The 15,406-nt window shown below is 38.9% G+C and overlaps 1 protein-coding gene across 1 annotated transcript; it reads left to right on the forward strand.

Annotated features, from left to right (window-relative positions):
• The first annotated feature begins 5,674 nt into the window (after positions 1 to 5,674).
• LOC116712951 (uncharacterized) lies at positions 5,675 to 10,929 on the forward strand. Its single transcript, XM_032552857.1, has 2 exons — positions 5,675 to 6,108; positions 9,456 to 10,929. The coding sequence occupies exons 1-2, from the start codon at positions 5,787 to 5,789 to the stop codon at positions 9,968 to 9,970; spliced, it is 837 nt and encodes a 278-aa protein (XP_032408748.1). The 5' UTR covers positions 5,675 to 5,786; the 3' UTR covers positions 9,971 to 10,929.
• Positions 10,930 to 15,406: the final 4,477 nt, after the last annotated feature.

Here is a 15,406-nt window from a genome sequence, read left to right on the forward strand (position 1 = left end):
CCATCTGGTTGCTTTTGGTTTTCGTTTGCAGATAAATGTGAGTTTCAAATAACTTCTTCATAAGGACCTGGAGTGAAAACCGACCCACAGTTTGCAGCCATTTTCATGAGTGTAAACATTGAATTGTGGGCGTGGCCAACAGCAGCTCATTAGGATTTAAAGTGACAGAACTTGGATTATTCTCAAAATATGCAGAACTGATCAGACTAAATTCTCATTATCTAATGATTTTCATTAAACTCTACTAAGATAAGAAAAAAATGTAATGAACATGTTTTGTATAGACCATAAACTTATCCTAACCTGTTTAATGGGTCACCTTTAAACACACGTTTATTATTAAAGTTAAATTTTAATAAAAGCTCCTTTTTATGTTCTTATTTTGGGTGTTTCTATTCTGGAGCTGCTGGCCTATAGCGGCGGTGAAGGATGGCAGCAGCTCCAACAGCGCCACCTTCCCTCAGAGTTCACCAGCGTAACATCCGCCCTCCGTCTGCCAGTAATGAATCTATCCAGGTTTTTTCTTCCTGTGTTTCCAGGCCTGTTTGTTGAACTTCAGTCAGTCCTGAGGATGAATTTGACCCCACAACCAAATGAAAGACCCACCGTCTCTCAGCTTCTCGCTCTGCCGTGCGTCAGGAAACGCAGATGGATTTACCGCACAGTGGCTGAGACCATCCCGACACTCGTCTCCTTCTGCCAAGTACTGGTTCCACTCTACATTTTGCATCAAAAATACATTTAATAAAGGTGAAGGTTTTTAATGTTGGATTGTTTTCTCTGTTTGTGGTGTGCTTCGGTTCGCTTGCTGTTTCTGCCTTGTTGGTGGAAGCCGGAGCCGTGGGAGCCGCGCTCAGCCTGCTGGGAGCCGCGCTCAGCCTGCTGGGAGCCGCGCTCAGCCTGCTGGGAGCCGCGCTCAGCCTGCTGGGAGCCGCGCTCAGCCTGCGGCTCCACAGCATCCACTCGCAGACCCTCAGCATCCTGTTGCTGCAGCAGGCGCCCAACATCAGCCGGGTCATGATCCGCCAGCTCATCCCCGAGGCGCCGCCTCTGACGCAGCTGCTGGACCGGTACGACCCGCGGATGGAGGACGAGGAGCACGCCACGACTGAGACCATCATCACCATGGCAACGAAGCATAAGTGGGGATCTTTACGGAAAATTTGTGCATTAAAAACAAAGTCTGTGCATAAATCCTGCGCGCAAAGATGGTTTAAGAGCAGAAACGCAGTAAAAACTTCCAGAACAGGCGGATAGAGGAAATTATACTCGAGTAAGAGAAGCAGTACTTCAAATAGCAGTAAAAAAATACTCGAGTAAAAAAGTACTTATTAAAAGGTTTAGGCAAATACTGAGTAACTGATAAAATTATCAATCATTTAATGTTTAAAAAATACATCATCAGGACCAAAGTTACAATAATTTCATATAAGTAGCAAAATCAGGCAAAAGACAAAATTTCCATATCAGTTTCTTTCAATAAAAAATCTTATGAAACTTCAACAAAACCTGCAGGTGTTTCTGTGTCTGGCGAATTTTTCATTCAGTGGGTGGAAAACCCACAAATTTTACTCAAATAAGAGTAGAAATACTTCAGAATAAAATATTTCAAGTAAAAGTAGAAAAAAATACAGCTTAGTAAAAATACTAATAAATGTATATTTTTCCAATGTAATTGAGTAATTTTGACTACTCACTACCCATCTCTGAGTTTTTAGTATTTTAAATTTGGTCTTCAAAAATACAATATTTTCACATAAATCTGTAATTTGGTCCATCTGATTTTGTCATTTTTAAATATTAAATGTTTTATTGTTTTGTCACTTTTTATTTTTTACTAAATACAGAGCCTTTCTTCTTCTACTTTAGGACCGCCTCTTCTTCTTCTGCTCCTGTGGCTCTGCGGTCGTTGCCACGGCGATGCCGTCTAGAAGGTCAGCATCTAGAAGGTTCTGCAAATTTAAAAGATTCAATAAATCAATTAATCAATTCTTCCTTATTAATCTGAAAACATTTCCAGCTTTCAGAACATTTTTCCTCTCAGATCCTGTAACTCCACCAAAGTGGGCGGAGCCATGATGCTCTGTGTGTGTGTGTGTGTGTGTGTGTGTGTGTGTGTGTGTGTGTGTGTGTGTGTGTGTGTGTGTGTGTAAGGATTATCTCCTCAGGTGTGTGGATGTGAGCTGAAGGAGTCATCCTCATGTATGGTAAGATAATATTCATCATTTATTATTCATAAATCAAATTTTTTTGCATCATTGTTGAATTAAATTTTGCGGGTTTTTTTTTATTCGACTAAATCTAGTCCAGATTTTTTTTCTTAACTTTAGAAGGAAATTAAAACGATAAAACCTTAAAAAACAGACAGAAAAATGACGCTGCTGTAGTTACTGAGTGAGAGAACCTAAAAATAAAAACTCCATCGTTTATTTGAATAAAGTCTGATTGTGTCTTTATTTCATTGATGGTTTTGGTTCTGAACAAACAAAATAAAAGTATCAAAAATCTACAAACTGCATTTATTGTGGGATAAATTAATACAGATCTACCACTTACATATTTTAACAAAATGCAGATTTAACTTTTCAAAACATCATTTTGCAGCAGGCGCCTTCAGGTTCTCCATTCTGAGAAAAATGTTTGAAAAAGTTTGAATTTTTAAATATAACGCAGCTAAAACTGAACATAATAGATATTGAGCTTTAATAAATCTTCTTTTAAGACTTAAATCCCTTTTTATATAAATTAAATTAGACATCAGAGCAAACGCAGGTCAGTAATAATCTAGTTAACGATGCGAGTCATATTTTCATGTTGCCTCATGTGATTTTAAACATTGTGCTGTTACACTCCAGCTATTTAAGTTTGCAGCTATTAACTTATTTTCTTTGGAAAAATCTTTTTCTTTACTGATAAGTTGCACCTGACCTTTTATTTTAATAGAAAGTTCTGCTTTTCCTGCAGGTTTCATGTGAAAAGCCTTCATAGTTTAGCTAGCTCAGCGTTACGGCTGGATTTAAACTGGATCCAGTCATCCTCTGGTCCCATAAACCAGATTATGCAGAGTTGATTACAGGCATGTTTCTGGTTCTGAGGCCCAAACGGGTCACATATCCAATTGTGTGTGTTGAACCGCGTTCTGGACTCTTTAAGCTCTTTTGATGGAAAACAACAAGAATATAAAGACGTTATGCAACGAGCAGCAGCAGCAGGATTAACTGCTGAGACGCTGCAGCGTTGCTGCGGCGCGGCCCGGTTCTGTCCATCTGGACCCACAACATGAAGCCTCATCTCTCTGGTTCAGATTGAGATTAAGGTGGAGAAGTGGGGATTCCTGACGGTGACGGTTTGACAACCTTTTAATCCCTGAAACTCAACATGAGAGATTAGAGATTAAAGCCAGCAGACGCTCTGCTGCCCCCTGCTGGCTGAGTAGAGAACTGATGTCAGAGTGTACTAGTTGTAGAAACTAGTTACATTTACTTGAGTAATTTTTTGAAAAAAAAAAACAAAAACAACCTTTAGGAGTATTTTTAGTGCGCAGTACTTGAGTAATTATATTTTAAAGTATTTCTAGCTTTTCTACCCTTTGAATGAAAAACAAACATGTTTTAATCAAAAGTTCACCAGACACACATCTGCAGCTCTTATTAAAGTTTTATAAGTGTTTTTATTGAAAGAAACTGATTTGGAAAATTATTTTGTCTGACTGTTGTTTGTGTTTGTTACATGAATTATTGTCATTTTAGTCCTTAAAATAGTAAAATTTCCTCTTAACTTTGTATTTTGTTTTGTCTGATGACGTAATTTTTAAATATTAAATGATTGATAATTTGATCAGTTATTCAGTAATTGATTAGACTTTTAACCAAATACTATTTTACTCTTATTTGAGTCATTTCTTCAATGTTTACCTTCTACCAGAGTAAATGTTTGGAACCTTACCCACCTCTGGGTGTAAATCAAAGAAATTATACTAAATAAATGTCTTTTTTAATATTCAGTGGTAGATATTTTTTAAACCTTCACAATTTTATTTTAACAATGAATTAAAAATTATAGTGCTGCACTTTTAGCTGCTGTATGGAGATGGGATCACACTGGATCTGCAGCCTGAACCTCTGGAGACACAAGTGGCTCTTTGGTTCACATTATTAAATGATGAAATATTAATCTGTTTGTGTTTAATTCTTTTTGAAGTGTCTTCATAAAAACACTGACTACACCGGGCCCCTGTGGTAAATTTGGTCTAGAACCTCTAGAGCCTCTAAAGAAAACAGTAAAGACCATTTTATATTTATATATATATATATGTATATAACATTATTTTACCAGCTATAAGGGGACAAACTTGTATCATCTGCACCTTTAGTCAGATGACAACTTGCAATACAAAATATTATGTTTAGCGATTTCTTTCCAATGGGCAATTTTAGGTGGCAACGCAGTCCTTAGCCTTGTTAATTACTCTTATTGCTCTTTTTTGAAGTTTGATTAGTGACTGTTGTGTTGTTTGGTAATTAATTTCCCAAATACCTCTGGTACAGGCTGGTTCTGTGTGAACAGAAAGGTGTTTGGTACTGAAACTATGACAGACTCACTTCATGAACTGTGAACTGAAATAATAAAACTCTGACTCATCATGTCTGCTTTTCCATAGATGGACATTCATTCTTGTTTAAAGAAAAAAGGCCGGGGCGTGCCGTGGTGGCGTAGTCGTTAGCGCAACCCGTATTTGGAGGCCTTGAGTCCTCGACGCCGCCATCGCGGGTTCGACTCCCGGACCCGACGATATTTGCCGCGTGTCTTCCCCCCTCTCCTTCCCCGTTTCCTGCCAGCCCACTGTCATATAAGGGACACTAGAGCCACAAAAGACCCCCTGGAGGGGTAAAAAAAAAAAAGAAAAAAGGCCAACAGCTGCATAACGTTCAGATAAAAATAAGGGTAATGCAATTTCTAAGTATGATTTTCAAATAAAGTTCAGGTTAAAGACTAATTTTCACGAGTCATTAACCTGAACTTCTACCTAGATAATAAACTGCTTTTAGTAAAATGTTCTTCAAATGAAATGCATAGTTTTAAGTAGATTTTATTTTCATTTCCACTCTAGGACTGAGTGATTCCACAGCTGCTTGTGTCTCATTAATGTTAGCAGATGTTGGCAGCTCTGATGTAATCTAGAGATTCTGTTTCAAACTGAGTTTATACACCTCTGGAAAAAATTTAAAGTTTCTCTGACTTTACTCTTTATAAGTATATGTTTGAGTAAAATGAACATTGTTCTTTTATTCTGTGAATTACTGACATGTCTCTTAATTCTGTTTGTAAATGTATGTAAATAAGCAGTTAGATTTAGAAAACTGCACCAACGAATATCTTCTCATGGGTCTTAGCCCTGCTGGGGGCTCAGCCCCCCTAAAGGTCAGATCCTAGAATCGCCCCTGATTTATGCTAAAATGGAGATTACACCAAACAGTGACTTTAGGACAGGAATCACAAACCTTTTGGTAACTGAGAGTTTCTTCACCGCTGGACGACTACCCTGTTGAAGTCATCATGAGGCCTCTGACATGCGATCGCAGTTCCACTGAATGCATCCTGGCTTGTGGTGACGACTTACCCGGCAGACGGGTAAGGAGCGGAGCCAAGGGTGTGGCCTTGTCTCGGACGGGACAGGAGCGGGCGCCATTTTCTCAAAGACTGCGAAGGGAGTGAAGCTCTTCTGGCACAACGTCGATCATTCCGGCTGATATGACGGTATTTACCCAGTAGAACCGCTCAAAATCATGGCTCTGACGGCTGGTCTCTCCCTCCTGACACTGCTGGCGCTGCAGGCCGCGGCTCAGGAGCCTTTATACTTTGAGATCGGCGGAAATCTGGAGCTCGACCCAAAGTCTTCTGAGGCCATCGCCGCCATCACATGGAAGCATAACGGGACCATTGCTGCTGAATACATTAAGGATGCGGTTCCTCTGGAATATCTGGGTGACTTAAAAGGCCGATTAAAACTGGACGTGACCACCGGAATACTGACCATCAGCAACATGGAAAAATCTGATGACGGGGAGTTCACGGTGGAGGTCAACAACAGAGTCCTTCCTGTCAGATTTAACGTTGTGGGGGTCAGGAAGCTGGAAACTGTTGAAGTCATCTACAGCTGCACCCTATCATGTGGTGTCGACTTTAAAGACGCTGAGCCCGTCCAGTACTTCTGGAAGAAAGGAGAAGCTGGAGAGCGGGAGGAGGGGGAAAAGGTGATCACCATTTCTGAAGAGACTTGGAGTTTTCAAACCATCACCTGCAAAGTGAAGAACCCATTCAGTGAGAAGGAGAGCGACCCCTTATACAAGAAATCCTCCCTCTGAGCCTTTTGGCCATTGCTGCCCCAAACCTTTCCAGCTGAGGATTACTTAACCCATTAACTAACAAACACCTAACATGAAACTCCAATAACACAACATGCTTATATATACAACCTGGAATGAAAATATTAATCTTTTATATCAGTTATTGTTTTCTTTGTTCCTCCTAAGGTGGTGATGCTTTGTAAATGTGACTGACCACAACGAAACCATGAACAAGTCTGGGACGTTTTGTGATTCTGAAGATTCTAAGCTCTTCTGAGATGGAAAACGTGGAGATCAAAAAATAAGTTGTTCTTTACTACAAGTATGCACATTTGTGATTTAGAAACAAAAGAAAAATAAACTTGAGTGGCTTTGGAGGAAACAATAATTTTCTTTCAGCCCAAACAATGTCCGGCGTGGAAAATAATTCTGTTTTTGGTGTTAAGATGAAGTTGGTCAGTGCTGACCGCAGGTCCAGGACCGGCAGACAGAGATCTACCTGCTTCGCACCGTTTTAGTTTTCTAAAGACAAACGTTCTGCAATTCAACACAAGAAACTAAAAAAATATTCCTGCAGACCTGAATTCCTCCTTTCTAGTTCAAAACTACTTTATTTATCCCAAAGGGAAATTAAATACAAATAGTATCATGGAAGTAGCTGTTATCCTCAGCTTTTCTTTGAGTGACATGTTATTAAGTAATAATTAATAAGCCTCTTATCCATTATTAAACACAATCCTTTGGGAGGCTAACTGTAGGTGTGGCATTTTGAGCTCATGTTGTTTACATGCAGTACCAGTTAATAGATACACATATTGGCAATAATATCAGTATCGACCAATGTTAGTCATATAGTAACATATCCGTATCGATCTGATTAGTAAACCTGGGCTGATATAAATAATCTGAGTTTATTTCCATCTTGTTGTTTGGGTCGGTCATGTGACTCTGATGTGATGAAGCACAGGATTATGGGAGTTTAACTGAAGCAGAGGTCATCTACTGGTTTTGTTGCTTTTACAGTGTTGAAAGTGTTGGAAAACGATAATGTTGGTAAATAATGATAATCGGCCATAACAGCAGTATTAATATCGGATATCAATATCAGCTAATATTTGAACAACAGTTTCCCCCGCTAACATAAATCATTCATGTGTTTATTTCCCCTTTTTACTGATTTATTTTTACACATAAGGTTTAATTTTAATCAAAAGTACATTCCTCCTATTATGCTTTACTTAAAAAATGCATGTTTCTAAATACAAATCTTTATATTTCCTGAATCTCTTTAAGATATACGCAAATAATATGTACAGTGTCATTATTATGTAACTATACTATATCATAATTAAATGGCAAATGAAATCAAATTTGTCTATGTGGTTCATAATAAACTGGGTTTTATTATTAATTATTTGGTAATTAATTAACCCACTATTAACCAGATTAATTTTTACCTTTAAAACAGAAGAGTCCTGGAAACAGGCTACTGTTTGCTCACATTATGCCTAGAAGAGTCAATATCAAAGCCACAATCAGCCAACTGTTATATTTTATGTGTATCTTAAACTAAAAAGCCTTGAAATGGATCTTATTGTTATGGTTCATAATGTCTTTGAATTCTGAAAAGGACTGGGCTTAAAGAGCAGCCTTGTGGAGCTCCGTATCTAATCTCACTATTTTCAGGTGCCATATTTTAACTATTATAGGTTTTAAAAAAAATTAATCACTATTTAACACTACAATTATCACAGGAAATACATGTATTACAATTATTATGTACAAAATGCAAAAATAAATAATATTTTGGCATCGTTGCTTAAAAACACATTTATTTATTCTTAACATCCCAGTGGTTTTTGTGTTTCTACTATATTTTAACATTCATTGAGATATACTTATCTATTATTATTTTATCCATTTATTTAACTTGCCTTCGAGTTCCTATTTTTAAAATTTTGTTGTGCTTAATTTCGTGCACAATGACAGTAAAAGGATAGTTAATAATTCTTTAAGAATCTCCTGTAGGAATGAAGGTAAAGAAAGAAACTTCTAGTTCACTAATCATGATTTAATCCACAAATCAATAATTATGTTCATGTTTTAAATGCATTTTATGATCACAAACAGACCTAAAGTTTTATTTTATACTACTAAAATATTTTTCAACTCACTTACTTGTAGATCCACGTCGGTTTTAATATAATTATTTGTCAGAATTTAGTCACATTCTCCCAACCTGAAATGTAAATGATTGAGAGGTTTAACACAACAACCAGCCGGAGTCAGTTTCCTGTAATGCACGTGATTCCAGAAACATTCTGAAGGTTTTTGGAAGACGTTCATGCGTTCCCTCCTATTTCTCGGTACGCGATGACGTAATCTGTACGCCATATTGAAACTGAGGTACTTCCATATCCTTTCAGCCGGTGAGGGAAGCAGCGCGGTGGGCGGGGTCTCACTTTTAGACAGTAAGTGAGCAGCTAAAGAAATTTTAGCTCAATAACATTTTTATTTGTCAAGAGCAAAGATATTTTAGAGAAAATATATATGTACCGACTACACTACAGTCCAGATCAGCATGTGACAGTAATGCTCCTCACAATTAATCTGCCGGTCCACACACCGGCAGACGGGTAAGGAGCGGAGCCAAGGGTGTCGCCCCTGACGGAAAAGGAGCGGCCGCCATTTTCTCAACAACTGCGAAGGGAGTGGATCTCTTCTGGCACAACGTCGATCATTCCGGCTGATATGACGGTATTTACCCAGTAGAACCGCTCAAAATCATGGCTCTGACGGCTGGTCTCTCCCTCCTGACACTGCTGGCGCTGCAGGCCGCGGCTCAGGAGCCTTTATACTTTGAGATCGGCGGAAATCTGGAGCTCGACCCAAAGTCTTCTGAGACCATCACCGCCATCACATGGAAGCATAAGGGGAACATTGCTGCTGAATACATTAAGGATGCGGTTCCTCTGGAATATCTGGGTGACTTAAAAGGCCGATTAAAACTGAACGTGACCACCGGAATACTGACAATCAGCAACATGGAAAAATCTGATGACGGGGAGTTCACGGTGGAGGTCAACAACAGAGTCCTTCCTGACAAATTTAACGTTGTGGGGGTCAGGAAGCTGGTAACTGTTGAAGTCATCTTGAGGCCTCTGACGTGCGAGAGCGAATCCCACAGCTGCACCCTATCATGTGGTATCGACTTTAAAGACGCTGAGCCCGTCCAGTACTTCTGGAAGAAAGGAGAAGCTGGAGAATGGAAGGAGGGTGAGAAGACAATCACAATTTTCAGCGAGGAGGAGAAGAAACTGGGCTTCAGAACCTTCACCTGCAAAGCGAAGAACAAATTCAGTGAGAAGGAGAGCGGCCCGTTAGGGAACCCCTTCATAAACAAGGAACCTTCAGGCCTCAGTGCAGCTGCGGTGGCTGGGATCGTTATTGGTATTTTTATTCCACTAATTGTGGCCGGTGGTGGATTTATCTACTTGAAATGTATAAAGAAGAATGAGGATTCTGCACCAGCAAGACAAGGCGATGGAGGGAAAGCCAATGGGGACGAGAGTAGAGCTTTGAATATGCCAGAGCCTGGTAAAGACGCCAACTCAGAGTTATGAGGGCCTGACCACTGTGGATCCTTCTCGACCAGAACTCCAACTTGTTCTGTTTGCCTTCCCAGAGGAACACACTGGTTATAAATCCTTCTGCCCTCCTGCATCTATGTGAATACAGACATTATTACAGATTCCAGCGAGGGCAAAGCTCTTCAGTGTTTATATCTGTCTGGATCTTCCATTTGACCATCATGTTCGGATTAATTATGAAGGGAAAAAAAAAATCTGCGGCGCTTAAACGTGAACTCTTTCTTTTTTTCCAGTTTTTTTTCATATGAATATGTTGAATTGTTTTATTTTCCATCATTTTAGCAGTTTGTTAATCTGCATGTGAATCAGGAGTTTTAGAAAACATAAGAACATTGCTTTAAAGACCTGTTTGGATAATGAACAGTAATGATGAGAAACTGAGATGTAATGAATGCAATGTGTTATTATTCATATCTATTTAATGCTGTCATGTTGCAAAAACCTCATTTTTAAAACCCATTTTTAGAGAGAATCTGTCCACTGTGCCTTTCTGCTAAAACGGATTCAATGTGACTCAATTGTTGCACAGGATCACATTTTATTTAAGCATCATATGACGTATTCTCATCTGTATATATATCATGATAAAGCCATGGATTGACTAATATTACCTTAGATGCAATATGCTTTTTAAGTTTGTTTTTGAATGCACTGGAATAAATTGCTCAGGAGGACAATAGGAAGATAGTGAGCTGTTTCTAGTGGAAGCTTAGGCTTTAAAATGAGTGTGACCTGTTTAACTCACCCTTTGTGGGTGTGCGTGTGTGTGTGTGAGAGAGAGAGAGTGATTGATGGATGCAATTAAAACTGTTAAGCATCTTATTTTTGTGTTGGACTGTAAATGCCTGTTTTCAGTGCTACTCCTGTATTTATTCGTTTTTCCACTGCTCTGTAACGTACCTTGTGAAATAAATAATTCGTTGCGTCGCTGAGTCTGAAGCCTATATTTCTCTAAAACCAAAAAAACTTAAAGGCATTACATGAAAGTCGCTTTGAAGCAACTCCGGAAGTTTAGGCAGGGCACACTCTTAATTTAGCTGCTAGTAGTGATGTTACGTGATGTGCCGAGGCTTCGAGGCGTGTGTCGAGTAATGGAGGGGGCGTTTCCGTAAAGCGCGTATCGAGGCTTGCTTCATTTAGGGGAGGAGCCGAAAACGATGACGTCCGAAGCCTCGCTGCCCGGCTGTACCACGTGACTGCTTCGGGAAGTGGCTCAGATGTTGGCGCGGGGTTTGACAGCTTTAGAAACCCCACAGGCTCCATTCAAAATGTGGGTTGTTGTAGGCGAGTTGCGGTCAGTTGAGAGAGTGGATAGAGTTTTGATAGTTTGGATAGCAGAGTTTGGATAGTGGTTATTTAGTTTGAGACAGTTAGTTTGGTGTTTGGAGAGTTTAGAGGAAGGAGAGAGAGAGAGAGAGAGAGAGAGCGAGAGAGAGAGAGAGAGAGAGAGAGAGAGATAGATAGATAGATAGATAGATAGATAGGAGATTTAGGAGCGCGAGGACAGGATAGGAGTAGGATGGAGCCGGCGAGAAAGAGGAGGATTTCCCCTATGTGGGAACATTTTGATTTGATAAGCCCTAACAAGGTAAGGTGAAGTGAACATTTGCAGATGCATTAGGTTTGCTTATGAGGAACTGTATTTTTCACAGTTTCTTATTTTCTGTAAAGGTGAGGTGTTTATTGTGCTCCAAGGAGTTGGGGTACAATAATAACACCTCATCCATGTAATGTCAAAAAAGAGAAATCGTTTGAAACCAAAAACTGTGGAGAAATTGTTGTTTCTTAATAAAAATGCATGAAATCATCCAAGTTACACAAACATACACAAATTCACTACCCCTCCCTAGTTCCACAAGCACTTTCACTGTCCTCTGCCTGATTAAGCCCAGGCCATTTTTCTAGAGTCACAGAAAAACTTTATTACACAACATGCCATATCACATGACACTACTATTTTGGGAATAATTACACACAGAGAATACATTCAAACAATATTTTATTATACACATATGTGTATACATAATTTATGTAGACAAATGATTTCGTCCTACACCTTTTGTGAAGTCATTCCCAAGAGCCATAATAGACAAAAATTCAATGCATCACACGTGTTAAGATACAGCTGGCTGTGATTATACACCTGGCCAGTAGGTGGTTTCGTGTGCACATGAAGCTTCAAGAAATGAACCCTTTCTCGAACCAGTTGGCTCAAGTGGTTCAATGCCTCATGAGGCTTCATCTCACCATCACTAGCTGCTAGCTCGGAGTGACGCTTAAACATCGGTTCCAGATGCAGCTAAAATTGGAAAAATATGCAAATACCTTTCAATTTAGCATATTAATGAGAGGTCTCAGTTGTGTCGCTGTCTGGAGCTTAATAATAAACTGAAATAACGGTTGTATATCTACCTGGAAGCAGTCTCTGAAAGCTAATGCAGGGCGTGATCTAAATGTAGCTGCTAGCTCGGAGTGTTGCTTAAACCGCACCGGTTGGAGGCGCCGCTGAATGCGGTAAAATGTAAAAATCCACACACAACTTTAATTTAACATGTTAGTTTGAGTTCTCAGCTGTGCTGCTGTCTAAAGCTTTTGAATGAACTGAACAGAAAATACGAATCTATGAGGAAATGAACTCGGAAATGACAGCAGCTATCTATCTTGCTCGTTCAGATCATCTTTGTATGGCGGTGCTGGCTTAGCTTAGCTTGGCTATAGAGACGGCTTTCCACGCGCAGGTTTGTCACACTTAAATATTTACATTTTAGGTGGTTAAAGAGAGAAAAGGAGACTGGAAACAACAATAAACATCTAAATATTAATTCTAGTTGTGAAAAGCAACATTCCATGAACACTTAAGACTGTTGGCGAGTTAATAAGTTCGTGTTAGTTATACAAATGACTAAATTTGTTTTTTTCAAATTCAATTGACGTTTCAGGCTAAAACGTCACTTTTAAAGCTGAATAAAACCGAGTTAAACGTGTAATAGAATCAGCAGAATAGTTTTCTTTCAGTCGAGAAGCTCTAAATCATCCTGCAGATGTTTTATTTAAAATCAGCGCAGTGTCTTCAATTAAAAGCATAAAATGCTGGGAGAAAACTGGTTCTGTTGGTTTGATGTTGATGCTGTGAGCAGGAAGGATCTCCAGTAGCAGTCAGTGTTGCAATCAATTCCACTGCTAATCCACCTCCTTTGGTTTTTCTACTGCTCTTTACATTTCTGTCCAGACTTGAATAAATCAGATTAATACTTATTGTTTCTTTGTTGTAAACCAACACTTTTATTTGCAGATTTGTTGTTGCTGATTAGTGCGTCCTGTCTGTGTTTTTCTGCAGAGAGTCCAGAATCTCCTCACTGACTTTATTCTGACGGGGAAGAGGTGAAGACACCTGCAGACGCATCATGACATCACTTCCTCTGTACTAATCTCAGTAACCTCACCTCATCTTTACGTTTCCTCACCCTAATAAAAAATGACAGCATGAGAAGAGAGGCGATAGTTCCCAGCTGTCATTGAATGCAACACTGGAAGCCCAACAGTGAATCATTTGTTGATATTGGGAACATACAAACCCATTATTGTTTTTTTAAATCAAATGTTCCTTGTAAGATTCAAAACTATGCAATTCATGTTAAAAGTAAGAAACCATCAACTTCCGCATAATATTCAAAAAATGTTTTGTGTCAGAATAGGGGATTATAATTTAAGAGGGAAGGAAATAAAATAAAAGGGTTTGTTTATCAATATGTGTGGCAGATTTATGGAATGGATTAAATGATGAGTTTAAACAAAGTAAAACTATAAACCTGATTTAAAATCTGTTCAAAAAGGAGATTATTGGGAAATATGTTGTGTAGGACGGATGTCTCAAAGACCAAAAGGGATATTATTGATATTAATAATTTATGAACATTGTAAATTTAATTATGAGAATGTGAGTTTTAAGTGTCATTCAGTGTGGGAATAATTTAAATGATTAGATTTAAATGTTTGTAGGTTGATAAGTATAAAGGGCAGGAAATCAGAAGATCTTTTTCTACCTGCTCCTTTTCAAACAAATTATGTAAAATTACATGCAATGGGCATGATAGCTTTGTTTTATTCATTTATTTGTTTCTGTTTTTACTTTTTGTCTGTTTGAGATGTTAATAAACGTGACTGAGAAATTCACTCTTTAACACTGCTTGGTTATTTTTAACAACAATCAGTTTAATTTTCAGCCCTAAAGCAGAGGAGGAGACAGGATCTGCTGTTTTACTCACATAGAGTCAGAATAAGTTGGCTAGTAACTAGTTACTAGTTTACTCAATTACATTTAATTGAGTAACTTTTTTGAAAAAAGATTACGTTCAGGAGTATTTTTTAATATACTTTCTGCTTTTATTTGAGTAATTTTATTATGAAGTGTTTCTACTCTAAGTTGAGCAAAATTTCTGGATTTTCTACCCACTAAATGAAAAACAAACATGTTTTAATAAAAAAATAAAATAAAATAATCACCAGACTCAGACACACTCTTGCTGTTTTCCTTAAAGATTCATAAGTTTTTTATTGAAAGAAACTGATTTGGTTTTGGTTTTGCCTGGTTTTGATATTTTTTGTTTCTTAGATATAATTGTCATTTCCATCATTAGAATACCAACATTTTCACTTAACTCTATATTTTGATGATGTAAGTATTAAATCATAATTTGATCAGTTACTCAGTACTTGAGTAAACTTTTTACCAAATACTTTTTACGGCTACTTTTACTAGTAGAAATATGCTGACGTAGTGATACTCTTACTTCAGAACCGTTTTTGGAGACTCTGCCCGCCTCTGGAATGATGATGTTTGTATAAATTAAGACATTTTGAGGCTCACTCCACTTCAGAAACCTTAGCAGTTCTTTCCAACCGCTACGGAGAACGAGCGGCCGCCATTTTGATCATAAAGAACCTCAGGCTCTGTGGTTGTGGAGCTCTTCTAGTAAAACGTCGTTTTTACGGCTGTTGTCTCAACGCAGCTCCAGCTGCGAGCCGTTACATACAAAACCGTTACGTTTCTTTCCAACCGCCAAGGAGAACGAGCGGCCGCCATTTTGATCACAAAGAAACGCGGGCTAGATGGTGTGGAGTTGTTCAAGTTAAACGTGGATATTCAGGGCGGTGGAGACGCTCCGTCATGGCAGTGACGGCTGGTCTCTCCCTCCTGGTGCTGATGGCGCTGCCGGCCGCTGCTCAGAACCTCATTTACTTTGAGATCGGAAAGAGTCTGAAGCTCGACCCAAAGTACCAGCAGGCCATCACCGCCATCACATGGAAGCATAAGGGGAACCTTGCTGCTGAATACTTTACGAAAAATGCTCCTGTGGAATATCTGGGTGACTTAAAAGGCCGATTACACCTGGACCCGACCACCGCAAT

This window comes from Xiphophorus hellerii, chromosome 22 (genome assembly GCF_003331165.1).
Source record: "Xiphophorus hellerii strain 12219 chromosome 22, Xiphophorus_hellerii-4.1, whole genome shotgun sequence".
Taxonomy (NCBI): Eukaryota; Metazoa; Chordata; class Actinopteri; order Cyprinodontiformes; family Poeciliidae; genus Xiphophorus; species Xiphophorus hellerii.

Coding starts and splice junctions, on each gene's coding strand:
- LOC116712951 (XM_032552857.1), top strand. CDS start 5,787: ATGGCTCTGACGGCTGGTCTCTCCCTCCTGACACTGCTGGCGCTGCAG. Junction 6,109..9,455: donor CAGAGTCCTTCCTGTCAGAT/TTAACGTTGTGG, acceptor TTCCTGACAAAT/TTAACGTTGTGGGGGTCAGG.